The 14,665-nt window shown below is 41.2% G+C and overlaps 1 protein-coding gene across 1 annotated transcript in view; it reads left to right on the top strand.

The window, feature by feature from the left end:
- Positions 1 to 8,567: 8,567 nt before the first annotated feature.
- taf2 (TAF2 RNA polymerase II, TATA box binding protein (TBP)-associated factor) overlaps positions 8,568 to 14,665 on the top strand; it is an 84,124-nt gene continuing 78,026 nt past the window's right edge. The window contains exons 1-3 of the mRNA XM_089117474.1: positions 8,568 to 8,894; positions 9,059 to 9,112; positions 9,500 to 9,660. Coding sequence (XP_088973600.1) covers positions 8,844 to 8,894; positions 9,059 to 9,112; positions 9,500 to 9,660 — 266 coding nt within the window. The 5' untranslated portion in view covers positions 8,568 to 8,843. The remainder of the gene's footprint in view (positions 8,895 to 9,058; positions 9,113 to 9,499; positions 9,661 to 14,665) is intronic.

Raw genomic sequence — 14,665 nt, 5'->3', positions numbered from 1 at the left:
CTGTTTTGTCTTTGTCATCGCAGAAATATTGCACAAATCATGTCTCCTGGGCCTTGGCATGAATACTGTGTCAACGATATCACGGTACCAATGTTCATTTGAATAAATAACTTGTAAAAGCATTGGAAATTGATTTATTTTTTCAAGGTGGATTGACTCTGTGCATGGCAACGTTAACAGGGCCTTCCACGACAACATCAAAGCAACAGCTGTGGTGTCTTTGTCCTGATGGTAAGTTTATAAAGCTGAAATGTTGCTTACTATGTGTTTATCCAGTATATGTATCTGACCAAACTTATTTGTAATGATTACCATTTCAGTATTCACTGAGCTTTGTGACAGCAGGGGCCTTTGATTTTACAGAAGTAAGTGAAATATACAATGGAAACCCCCATATCATTAAAAGTAAACTTACAGATTATTTATTTTTAACTTAGCCTGACATGCCTTGCATCAGGAGGTGGTGGTGTCTGCTGCTTTTGGAGAATTTCCCCTTGAGGTTTGTTTTTCTTCATTTTTTTTAATCCACATTTTGAACTTGCACTCTATTTTTTGCTGTTCTGTCACAGTATACGTACTGTTCAATGAAGTTCCAACTACCCAATGCTTAAATTTAGCAGTTTAAAAATTGTTTTATTGAAGTTTCAATTACCAAATGCTTACATTTAGCAGTTTAAAAAGTGTTTTTAACTATAGATTGCTAATAAATTCATTACATGTATCAATCTAAACAAAAGGATTTCAATTATGGTCCTGGGAGATGTCATTAAGAACAAACTGTTCATGAGACTTAAAATTTTAAACATTTGAAAGTCAGACGCTGAAAGAAAGCACATCCGGAAAAAGAGGAGAGTAGAGAGAGCAGGTATTGGTTCCCACTTTAAATCTTGAACTGTAAATAACAGGGATTTGAAATGATGCTACTCTTGTTCTTACCCTCCAATTTAGAGGTGATTGAAACCCCCCTGCCTGCTGATTCTTTGACCAAGGTAAGGGCAGTATAAACTCCTCTCAAATTTATCAGTTACCCATTTCAATAAGTTGTATGTAAAGTTACATTTTGGACTGATTGTTGGCTACTTTGTACAGATGCCACCTGACATCCTGTGGCGGATCCTGATGGGAGTCATCACAGACGACGATGATGTGGCTTTCTGGAGACTTTCACTGACATGTAAGGTTTTCAGAGAAATTGTCAGTGAGTCCAAATTCAGAGAGGAGGCCCACTTTGTATGGCTGGACAGTAAGTTCTTTAAACCTAAGTTGTGAGCACTGTAAAAGGTACTTGAGAAAGTCTGTCTATCTGCCTATGATAAACTTTTGCCTTCCAGACTTTCAGCTTGAAAACTACTTTGATCTTCAAACTGAAAAGCCTTTAAAGCTATTTCAAACTTTTAGGATAGGCTTTCTCAAGCCAAATTAAAGTATGTTTTTCATAAACAAAGTAAGTAAACTTAGTACTTTACAGACAAAGCGAAAAACACTCATCTTGTCTAACATTTTCCCATAATGTTTAAAATGTATAAAAAAAATAAATTCCTTGTATGACTGTATTATACTGCCAACCACTGCCCCAGCTAGGGGTCAAATAGCATGGGTAGATGGGGCTCACAGCCTTGGATGGCAACCTGTCTAAGAGAAGGTCACTCTGAAATTAAATCGGGACTATGAGGAGTTGCGCCCCACAGTCCGCTATAAGCATAGTAAAGCCAACCATGGAGCACAAAGACATCCCAAATCCTATACTTCCAACGGCGGGAGTCCGTAGGAACACCGCAGCGGACGGTGGTGCTGGTCCTCCTCCGGGAGGACACCATGACAACGGGACCTTAAACCCAGAGATTGTCTCAGGGAGGGTCCTGTCTGACTACACCACCCCGTCCAATGCACTCATGCGCTGTCGGAGACCAGTAGTAATGGGAACCTTCAACGCATGCACAGTGAGAGAAGAAGCGAGGTTGATAGAACTTGCACATTGTGCAGAGGAAAGGGGAGTGGAGATCCTGGGGGTCCAAGAACACAGGAGAGTGCACACTGAAGACCCGATACTGTACCACAGAGTGGAGAGAAGCACGTTCATTTCCGTATCAGCGTGGAAGAATGATGCCCAAGCCGCAACAGGAGGTGTCGGGTTAATGCTGGCCCCACGGGCACGTAAGGCTCTACATCGGGTCTACCACCACACCGACAGGATTATGTGCGCAGAGTTCTTGGGTAACCCAGTAACAACAGTCATAGTTGTGTACTCACCCACCAACGTGGCGCCATCTGACGAGGTGGAGAAGTTCTTTGAGGACCTTGTAAGAGCGGTTCGTGGCGTCCCAACGCACAACTTCCTGGCAATCCTTGGGGACTTCTGGCTCGGACCAGAGGACGTACTCTTCCCCTACCATGACTCTACCAACCGCAATGGCACTTACCTCACTGCCTTCCTCACCGAGCACGAGTTACTGGCGGCAAATACCATCTTCCAGAAGAGAACAGGAAAGAGGTGGACCTTCAGAGACCGAGCCTCAGGAATGCTACGGCAGCTAGATTACATCTTAGTGAGGAAGAAGTGGAGGAATTCCATCATGAATGCTGAGCCATACAGCACTTTTAGCTCTGTGGGCTCAGATCACCGTGTGGTCTCAATGAGGGTTCGTCTGAGCCTCAGGGCCCCCAAACCAAGCCCCAAAATCCGGTATAACTGGAAAGCTTTCTCAAGCGACCCTGGCCTTCTAACCAGATACACAGAGGAGGTGAAGAAACGATTCCAGCAGCTGGACAGGGGAGCGGGGGCAAGCAGCGAATACAGGAGATTCGTCACAGTGAACGAGGAGGCGACTAGACTGTGCGTGCCTAAGATGGAGAAAGTCAGAACCTCCCTGCGATCAAAACACCCAGAGGTCATAGCAGCACGTGGGATGGTGGAGGAATGCCGCCTCAACTTTGAGAGGGAACCAACTGAGGAGAGGCGCAGTGAGCTGAACGAAGCCAAACAGTTTCTTTTCAGAACCTATGATACCATCAAAGGGGAGGAACTGATGGAAAGAGTGCGGAGGGTGCAGGTGGCGCAAGGGGAACGGCAGTATGGGGAAGCATGGAGGGTCATCAATGAAATGACGGGGCGGAAGAGGACCAAGGAGGGACAGGTGAAGGGACACAGCCCGGAGGAGAGGGTGGCGACCTGGTCAAGCCACTTCAAAAGGCTGCTGGGAGAAACAGCAGACGTGGCTGTGGAAGAGGAAATACAATCAGACCTCCCAAACCTGAACATCAATGATGGTCCCTTCACACTCGGTGAGCTCGTCAGGGCAAAAGCCACAGTAAGATCGGGAAAAAGCGCTGGCCCGGATGGCATACCCCCAGAGGTGCTGAAGAACTGTGATCTTGATGACATCATTTTGGAGTTTTGCAATCTTGCTCTGCTTCACCATCGGCAGCCTGATATGTGGTCTCTATCAAACATCGTGCCAGTGCCCAAATCGGGAGACCTCTCGAAGCCAGACAACTACCGAGGTATCAGCCTGACCTGTATCACTGCCAAAATCTACAACCGCATGATTCTAAACAGGGTCCGGCAAACAATCGACCCTTACTTGAGAGTAAATCAGAATGGCTTTCGAGTAGGGCGAACTGCTACAACCCAGATTTTGGCACTCAGGAGACTGATAGAGGAGGTGAGGAAGGACAAACTGACTGCAGTCTTATGTTTCATAGACTTCAAAAAGGCATTTGACTCGATTCACCGAGGGATGATGATGAAGATCCTGAAGGCATACAGAATTCCTCCGAACCTACTCCGAGCAATAGAGTCCATGTACTCAGGGACAAGGGCCAGGGTGGTGACTCCAGATGGCAACAGCGAGGAGTTTGACATCCGGGCTGGAGTTATGCAAGGGGATACATTAGCCCCCTTCCTCTTCATCATAGTCCTTGACTATGCACTCAAGAAGGCAATCAGTGGGCGAGAGCAGGAACCTGGCTTCACTTTGACACCAAGGAAATCAAGTCGGCACCCGGCAGTAGTCTTGACAGACCTTGAATATGCGGATGACATCAGTCTGCTCTCCAATAGCATGGAACAAGCTCAAGAACTACTACACAGGGTGGAGCTAGAGTGCACTAAGGTTGGCCTTAGGGTAAATGCGAAGAAAACCGAGGTCATGACCTACAACATACCACCGGAACATCAACCTCTGATAACAGTAGGAGACACTGTGCTGAAGGAAGTTGAGGATTTTAAGTACCTGGGCGCATGGGTTAACTCAACAGAGCGTGATCTAAAAGTGAGGAAGGCACTTGCGTGGAGGGCCCTGAACGGCATGAACAGTGTATGGAACTCCAGCCTCTCCCGCCAAATCAGACTCAGCTTATTCTACGCAACGGTAGAGTCTGTTCTCCTCTATGGCAGTGAATGCTGGACACTGAATCCAACCCTAGAGAAGTCCCTGGACGGGTGCTACACCAGGATGCTCCGTGCAGTGCTTAATATCAGTAAGGGAATGCATGTAACCAACAAAATCCTCTATGAGGGAGTATCAAGAGTGACCGACAAGATTTCTGTGAGGAGAATGAGACTTGCAGGACATTGCCGAAGGCATCGAGAGCTGCCAGCCAGCAAGCTGGTGCTATGGGAACCAACACATGGCCACAGGTCAAGAGGACGCCCCACGCTAACATACGTGGACATACTCAAGAGGGATGCGGGAGCCCAGAGCACCAACGAACTGGCCGGATGTATGGAGAATCGGGATGCATGGAGGCAACGATGGAAGGCTCGTCTGAGGACGACTTAGTAGTATGACTGTATTATGTTAATGCGTTTCTTCAAAATATTCAATTGTTTGTTTTGTATTTTATCTAAATTAGGTGTTGTGAACTGGACTGCATTTTCCAGAGAATATAGGCAAGAGTTCCGGGTGCCGTACTCTTTGACTCATTGCTTGCACTGCAATGAATTATACAAGGACTGCCCACCTGGATATGTTGGTGATGGCAGAAGAGGAGTCCTGCGTGGATTTTATTCCAAGAAGGAGGTTGAGGGCTATTGTTCGGTTGATTGTTTTTTCAATGATGGAGGGGAATTTCAGGCTGAGTAATGTGTGTGAGTGTGTGTGGACGTGAGTGTACGTGTGTGCGTGCGTACGTACGTGTGTGTGTGTGTTTGCGTACGTGTGTGAGTGTACGTACTTGTGTGAGTGTACGTGTGTGAGTGTACGTACGTACGTACGTGTGTGAGTACACGTACCTGTGTGAGTGAGTGTACGTACGTACCTGTACGTACGTGTGTGAGTGTACGTACGTGTGAGTGTACGTACGTACATGTGTGAATGTGTACGACCGTACCTACGTGTGTGTGCATATGTAGATGTGTGTACATACGTGTGTGTGCATGCATGTGTACGAACGTGTGTGTGTGCTTATGTATATGCGTGTATATACAGGTGTGTGCGTGCATTTGTACGTACGTGCGTATGTGTATATGCGTGTCTGTGTACGTGTGTGTACAGCTGATGTATGTGATTATCTGTGTGTATATATAAATATATATATATCTTTACACAATTATTCTTGTTTTGAAATAAAAGTTATCACTGGTATGAGTTTGTTTTTTTGTGTTGCATGCATACAGAGATTGACAATGTACAGTATTTAGTTGGTTTAACTACAAACTACTTTATTGGCATAAATGTTTCATAATAGCCTATATAATGCACAAAAATAAACAACTATTACAGAGGAAGGATTAACATAAGAAATTAATATGGTGCCATTAATGTTTAAAGTAAATTACACAGTGAAGTGCAACAGAATGTGATATGGGGGTTAAAAAATATAATTAATCAATATCACATGGAGAGTGACATTTCAGTTTTTATACTCCAAAAATCAGCATGATTAAAATGTGACATTAAGTTACTACAACAGTTTAATAAACAATAACTTAATTACAACTACAAAATGTTGCAGAATAATGTAATAAATGAATGAATAATAGCCTATAAAGAACCTTTGTGTCAAAGGGATTCTTTCTGGTCATTATAGAACTTTTTTTAGCATGAAAGTTCCTTTGGAGTTGAGAAAAGAAACCTATGCTTCATATATAGAACCCCAATGAACCCTTTTTTCTAAGAGCATCCAGTATACATAATTCAGTAAGTATACAGTAATTCTTTAAAAGTTTAGCTTAAATTAGGCATAGTAAAAACGATGGATATGTGCTCTACATACTGCTTTCATTATTACTTTAGAGTTTAATACCATACACCAGTATAAATTTATTAAAGTATTGTTTCAAATTTAAGCATGCGTTTTTAAGACGCGTGACGTGAAATCGCGCACGAATTTTCAGAGACGGCAAAAAAAAAAAACGGCATTTCCTGTTTATCCGCCTCAGGTAGGCCTACGGCCCCGCCTCAATCGACGTCATCAATTTGCTCCTAACTAATAGGCTTGTTCGACTTCATGCAGCTCTGCGCAGACCGATCGTCGGCTGACTTGAAACAGTGCATGCCGGTTAGAAATTTTGTCCGACTTGATGCAGCGCTGACTCCACGTGACTGTGACATATGCCATCAAAGTACCGCGAGAGCGATACGAGAGTAGCCGGAGGACTCAGCCAGCGCAGCTTCTCAAGAGCGGCTGCACGAGCTCTGATGATGTCACAGCTGTTCCACGATTCGCCGGATTCACCGCATGACAACGATCACGTGCGTTTCGTGTTTATTCTCACACGTTTAGTTCCACTAAAGCTCACAAATCAGTATTTTATAACAGTAAACACTCTTTTCATGTAGTCGCAATGTTATATTGTGTCATGTTTATCATGTTTATCAAAATAAAACTGATTAAAAAACGTTGATTCCACGTCATTGATTATAGGCTTATTTTGAACTTTATTCTAGTTCAAACAGATGCTGTATGAAGCAGTAAAGTATTGAATGAAAATGTGTCTGAAATATCTGTTTATTTGGCAAATGTTGCATTTATTTCACTTCAGCTGTGGTATAAGCATGCAAACACCACGTGAGCCGTCACTACGGGAACCAGAAATTGTTCGACTTCACGTCTCCGTTTGCAGCTCCTCCCCGCCTGCACGCGGCTGTTCTCGCCGATCGGTTGCATCCAGCCGCAGGCGATGTCGAACACACCTAATGAGAAGCGTTTTGGGCGTGCAGCCCCGCCCCAGATACGATCCCGCCCCGATTGACGTCATCAATTTGCTCCTAACCAATGAGAAGCTTTTTGGCGGGGCTACACGTAGCCCCGCCCCAGGTGTAGCCCCGCCCTGATCTGCAGGCTGCAGCCAGGTGTACTTGTTGTATGTAATCCTAAACGGGCCACCGGTCCACGGGTCTTTGCGTGATTACGGTAGGCTAATGGCTGAATCGGAATTTATAAACAAGATCACGGGAATAAATAACCTACATCCCAGTTGTGCTAAAATAAATATCATGAGACGTCCATCATCAGATGAATGACATGGAAAAGTTAAGTTAGAGCCGCTAAAGCCAGTGCAACTACCAATGCGAACATGAACACAAGCTTTTCCCTCAAAAAATATAGCCTAAAAAACATCTAAGTTGTCACCCTGCCCAAATGCAACACTGACATTAATCAAATGCAATAAAAGCTTAAAAAGTACTTTGGTGTGCGTTTTATTTTATATTTAACGTTTAATAATGCAATCGCTGCTGTCTGTCCATTGAAGAGCATGACAGCCCGCGTCTGTTTTGGAACTATTGGGGCTTCCATGAACCACGTGACAGCCTTGCGGCGACATCAAAGCGTGTCGCAACTCTTTCAATACATGGCTCTGGCCAATCAGAGGCGAAAAAGGCGGGACCTTCCCCTACCATCCTGGGCAGAATCATAGGGCAGAATGTCTAATTGAAGAGAATTGGCTCTGGTGTTCTTCTTGTTTGTACTAGTTATTGTTATCAATAAATAAATAAAAAAAAAATAAAAAAAAGAGAATTGGCACTGGCTGGTTACTTCCGGGTTCTGGACTGGCTGCAGTAACACGTCTTTGTCCATGCGGGGGCGCTCGCGGTCGAGTGCAGAATGAATGGGAGTCAATAGGGTTTCACGCCCATAAATCCGCTTTTCTCAGGATATAATTTTTTGTCAAGTAATTTGAAAGTTGCATTCAAAAGGGAGGGCTAAGATAATACACTCAGTTGAAAATTGCATTTTTAAGTTCACTTATCTGTTCTAAAAATCCGTTCAAAAATTTGATGACGTCACACAAGAGCAGAATGCTAGCGTGTTCCGGCCAACAATGGCCTAACCTGTAAGAAATCAAAAGGACATAAGTACTCGTTCATTCGACTTTTGGCCTATAATCTATATTGATCTTGCGGAATCAACAATAAAATCTATGTTAATTTAACGACAAGCAGGTGAAAGAGACACTTTTAGCCGTTTAGCCCCATAGACTCCCATTCATTCTGCTCTCGCCCGCGATCACCTCCAGTGGAATTCTAATGGAACTGCAGCCAGGATGATACACAACGACGGGGCTAAGGAAGTGCCAAGGCTCTCCGTTAGACGGGCTCTGTCCTGGGGAAAAAAATTCGCATCCGGGAACTCTTAGCGCGGGAGGGCGAAGGTTACAAACAACATGGCTGAAGACATGCAGAAGAAGAATAGTTTTGTTGCTTTTCGGCAAAATAGAGAGGGATGTTGGTGATTTTTTAAGACTTCACGGCTATTCCATAACTCAATGAAAACATGACGAGATGGATTATAGGGATGTTTGAGCAAGAAAGAACTTGCCTTTAGTAGTTGAAACAAGTAGAAATAACACCGCCGATCATCTGTTTGAGAGGGTTTGTGTGAATAAACTGAAGAGCAGCATGAACCGCAAGAAAGACAAGGGCTTTGAGAGCCCACGACCATATAAACTATAAGTATCAAAATATACTCTTTTTCACCGCATGCATGGTTATGATTGCAGTTGTTTACATGTCAAATCAGGAGTATAAATGATCAACATTGTATCTTAAATAAATAATCAACATCTCAACCGTCGCATGAATTTAACGCTTTACTTTTTGTTTATCTCTTTACAACCCACCAGGTTGTCTGCATTAACAACATAAATTTTCAGAGGAAGTCTGTCATTGTGAGTTGTCATACATATTTTATCTTGAATATTTTGTGTGTATGAATCAGAAAACATGAAGTAGACAGACCCAAATTTTCAGATTAAAATTTTTGTAGATTGAGACAAGACTGTAAAAAGCTTTACCTTTTAACATTATGAAAAACTGAGCAATACATTATAATGGACAGTCAAATAATTAACGTTAGATGTGTAATTAACCTTTAATTCAAAGATTTACTGCAGCTTTTTCTTATTGCTTATGAAGTATTTTCTGATAACTTGGCCAATAGCTTGTTGATGAAAATTCTATCCTTTCTCATTTTACAGTTAAAGCTATATTGCTTATGGTATTGCTAAATGTGGTTTTATATGGATTTTTTTATTTTATTCTTTTGCTCTGAGTAGGGGTATGTGGAGCTGACCATCTTTCCAACAGTGATGAACCTGAACCGTATTAAACTGAACAGCAAACAGTGCCGTATCTACAGAGTAAGAGTGAATGATCTTGAGGCTCCATTCATTTACAATGACCCGACGCTGGAGGTTTGCCATCATGAATCCAAGCAGTAAGCCCAGATTTATTTATGAACTCTGTAATTAGAAAACACAAACACACAATACGGAGTGAGAAGAGTCACCCAGCCTGGGATTATATGATGAATTATGAATCTCACAAAAACTGTCATGAAATGCTTAATATTTGCTTAATATTGCTTAATATATATTAATATTATAATGCTTAATACAACAACCCCCCCAAAAAAATATAGATTTTAAATATTTTAAAATAAAGCATATTTTTAGGACATAGTTTTGCATTAACATGTTTGTTGGCATATTTTTTAATGCCAATTTAGTATATTTCTTAATAATTAATTATTTAAATAATTATTTAAATGGTATAGTATTTTCATATTATTTGCTGTTCTGCCTTTATGCTCTCTTTAATAGGATGATTTTCATTACTGTATGTCTGTATTTCAGAAAGTAGAATTTTGGGGCGATGTCAAAATGCAAAAATCATATTGGTTCTTGAATGTGCCTATAGGCTTTTCTTTATGTCTAGTTTGTCCCAAGCGAAACCTGAGAAATGCTTGCCCGTGATCTGGTGCCAAAAGATCTTGCCAGCAGTACACAGGCTTCCTTAACAGTAGAAGACTGATGAGCCATGCCAATCGTCGTTCTCGACGCTAAGAGCCTGAATTAACGAATAAATGAATTATTATAATTTAATGTCAAGTCAAGTCACATTTATTTATATAGCGCTTTTCACAATACAGATTGTATCAAAGCAGCTTCACAGTGATAACATGAAAGTAGTACAACACAGATCAATAATGTTGTTAATATTAAATAATAAATAAATAACCCTGACTAAGCAAGCCAAAAGCAAGGCAAAAGCAAGGCGACAGTGGCAAGGAACCAAAACTCCCATCAGATTGGATGGAGAAAAAAACCTTGGGAGAACCCAGGCTCAGTTGGGGGCCAGTTCTCCTCTGGCTAACATTCATATTGTTTATATCTAAATATTAAATATAAATATTGTTTATATATAAAACGGCGCCATAACATATCGCCGGCGTTGAGTCGTCTCTTCACAGGCGCTGGTCCTCTCATCACAGGCGTTGGGGCATCCGAAATCCCTGTGAGAGGCTGGACACAAAACTGGACCTGACGAACGCCATTTTTCTCGGGACAAACATCCCGAGATAACAGTAGAAAGGCAGATGGGAAATAATTAGCATAGCTGATGTTCATAATGATTTCTATTATACGGGAGTCGGTGTTAGAAAACCACTATCTCACAAACTCTCCGCAACCCAAACTCTCCGCAACCCAACCATACGCGCCGACCCGTTTGTCTAAAAGGCTGTCGAGCCCCACTGGTGCGTTAAGCAGTTTCAGTGGCAAACGGTTCCGTATGGCATAACAGAGGACTAAAATGTAAGCATTATGTGAATGCTTGACTAAAGAGATGCGTCTTTATCCTAGTTTTAAACTGTGTCAGCGAGTCAGAGCCTCGGACCGTATCGGGAAGGCTATTCCAGAGTTTTGGAGCTAAATGCGAGAACGCCCTCCCTCCTTTACTGGACTTAGATACCCTAGGAATGACCAGAAGCCTTGAATTTAGTGATCCTAAGGAACGCGGTGGATTGTAGGGCGAAAGAAGGTCCGTTAAGTACATAGTAGGGCTGCACGATTTGGGCCAAAATGATAATCACGATTATTTTGATCAATATTGAGATCACGATTAATTATCACGATTATTTGTTAATTTGAACCAAAACAAATGTTATTGTCACATAGGCTAATTATAACTGCTTTCACATTCATATTGTGCTACATTTCTGCTAATGTACAACTATGTGCATTAAAATAAAACAGGTGCTCTCATTCACCAAAATTCAGTGCATCTCTTTAAAGAATAAATGAAAATAAAGAAAACAATAAATAAAATGTAGCAGAACTTCATCAGGGCTGTAAAAAGGGCCATGAAATTGATCCAAATGGCGGGGTTCGCTTCGTGGTGAAGGTTTCAAGCGTGTTCCGTCTTTTCCAAGCAAAGTGAATTTTAATTAAATGCAACACATTTAATCTTATGTATTAACTCGTTTCATCTGACTCCATAAAATGAAAAGGTTTATCAAAGATATCTGTGCATCATTTAATACGTTAAAGCTTGACTATTCCTTTTAACTCTAATGAAAATAAAGTCAAAGTCTGTTAGAATAGTCAAGTATAACAATTTATTATGTCAGGTAAATGTATTATTACAGTTCCACAAGATAATCAGAGCAAACCATCAATTTTTTTTAGGACAAAGAAACTTTACCCAACATATTAACTACATGAGCTGAGCCTCGAAGACACAGCATCATGGGCTGATCTGATACAGAATAGCAGCCCTGAACTCTTGTGCATTTTCCTTAAATAGAGCCAAACCTTACCTGATCTAATCACCAAATTTACCTGATCTAATCACCAAACTACAATGGACTGAATCCCCCCACAATGAAGGAGAGTTTGCATTCAGACAAAAGGTAGAAGGTGATTAACTCAAAGACACACCCTTTTGTGTGCAAGACATTTCTATATTCTTAAAAACCTTATTACCTTTTCTTTTACTTCTTTGGAAGTGAGACATTATTACCAGTCACCCTGAGACTTTCAAAATGATATCAAACACTTCACAAAGATTATCACATTCACATTAAAACTGTCTTGTGTCAGTTTCCTCTGCAAGAGTGTGTGTGTGTGTGTGTGTGTGTGTGTGTGTGTGTGTGTGTGTGTGTGTGTGTGTTGTTCAAGCAAGGTCCTCTTGTCTTCAGAAGACACTGGTCTCTGATTACATCAACCAGTTCCAGTTTTCCAGTCTTACAGGGCACTATTTTACATTTTACATTATGTAAATATATTTTAGGAAGCAAACTATAAACTTGCATTGTACCTGCATAATGGATGTGAATAAAACGCGCAAAATATACAATCAGTAAAAAACAAACAAATATTCCATAACAGAATGTAACCAAATGAGAACATGTCAAGGCAGAACTATGAATGGAAGTTCAATTAATGGATGAGTCATTGTTATTTGACAGTTAAAAAATGGAAAATGTGGTACAGTGTTAGTGATTAGTTGTGAAGTCTTACTGCATACATTTAATCTATTTAATCCTCCATATGAAAGTTCATGTGGTCGACTTGTTTCTATTTATTAAACAATAATTCAAAACAAGATGTTTGTATTAGCCTACTGATTATTGGAGTCCATTAATCGAACTTTCATGCCTCTTATATAGTAATTATATATTACTATGTAGTATGTGTATATACTGATTTACTAATGCAATTTACTAATTGCGCTCACACACTCGGTCTCTCACACGCACTGTCACTCAAACACAACCGGTATCTCTCGCGTGCTGTCGCTCCGTGTCGCTCGCACACAGACACCATCGTCTCTCGAGGTGTTTCTCAATGTCAAGGAAGGATCCTTGGAAGCCGGAATTTCGAGGATGCTACCCTTCGCGTACTTTTCAGCGCGCTTGGACACTCGTCTCTCTTGATCACTGTAGCTCGCGCGCAGACACACTTCTCTTGTGCACTGGAGCTCGTGGAGGCACGTGATCAGACAGTGGTTTAAGGAGCGCAAGATTAGCTTTGCAAAAAAAAAAAAAAACCTTTGATATACGGAGCGTTCTGTGAATGGATGATGCATTTTAAATATCGCTTGATCACGCGAATTTGATCGTGGGAAGCCAAAATCGTGATCGTGATTAAAATTCGATTAATCGTGCAGCCCTAGTACATTGGAGCTAAACCATTTAGGGCTTTATAGGTCAGTAGTAGTACTTTGTAGTTGATACGGAACTTAATAGGTAACCAGTGTAGAGATGATAAAATCGGTGTTATATGATCATATTTTCTTGACCTAGTAAGAACTCTAGCAGCTGCATTTTGTACTAACTGTAGCTTGTTTATTGAGGATGCAGGACAACCAGCTAATAAAGCATTACAGTAATCTAGTCTTGAGGTCATGAATGCATGAACTAACTTTTCTGCATCAGAAACAGATAGCATGTTACGTAGCTTAGCAATGTTTCTAAGGTAGAAAAAGGCTGTTCTTGTAACATATGAAATATGATTTTCGAAAGACAAGTTGCGGTCTAGTATAACACCCCAGGTCTTTTACTGTAGTGGATAAAGTAACAGGACATTCATCTATATTAAAGTTGTATTGTAAGAGGTTTTGTGAATAGTTTTTTGGACCAATAAGTAATACTTCCGTCTTATCTGAATTAAATAGCAGGAAATTACGCGTCATCCAGCATTTTATATCCTTGAGACACTGTCAATTTAGATGAGTTAGTGTTTTCGTCTGGTCGTGATGAAATATATAATTGAGTGTCGTCAGCGTAACAGTGGAAGTTAATTCCATGTTTTCTTATAATATTACCAAGTGGCAGCATATATATTGAGAATAGCAGAGGGCCTAAAACTGATCCTTGCGGTACTCCATAGTCTACTGACGTTATCTTTGATTTTTCCCCATTTAAACAGACAAAATGAGAACGGTCCGATAAGTACGATCTAAACCAGCCTAATGCCTGTCCCTGAACACCAGTGTAGTTTTGTAGTCGATCCAAGAGTATTTTATTATCTATAGTGTCGAACGCAGCGCTAAGATCAAGTAGAACTAGTATTGAACTAGTACAGCCTTGGTCAGAAGCTAAAAGTAAATCATTTGTAATTTTAACTAGCGCAGTTTCTGTACTATGATGCGGTCTGAATCCTGACTGGAATTTTTCATAGATATCATTTTCTTGCAAAAAAGAGCACATTGAGTGGACACAACTTTTTCTAGTATTTTGGACATAAATGGAAGATTTGAAATGGGTCTGTAATTTGTTATTTGGATCTAATTGCGGTTTCTTAATGAGAGGTTTTATTACTGCCAGCTTGAATATTTTTGGAACATGACCTAAAGATAAAGACGAGTTAATAATATTGAGGAGAGGCTCTTCCACTACAGGTAATAGTTCTTTCAGTAGTTTAGTGGGTATTGGATCT

Source organism: Pimephales promelas, chromosome 12 (genome assembly GCF_988280905.1).
Source record: "Pimephales promelas chromosome 12, fPimPro1.hap1.1, whole genome shotgun sequence".
NCBI lineage: Eukaryota > Metazoa > Chordata > Actinopteri > Cypriniformes > Leuciscidae > Pimephales > Pimephales promelas.
The sequence above is the reverse complement of the archived record's forward strand: the minus strand, read 5'-3'. Positions and strand labels throughout refer to the sequence as shown.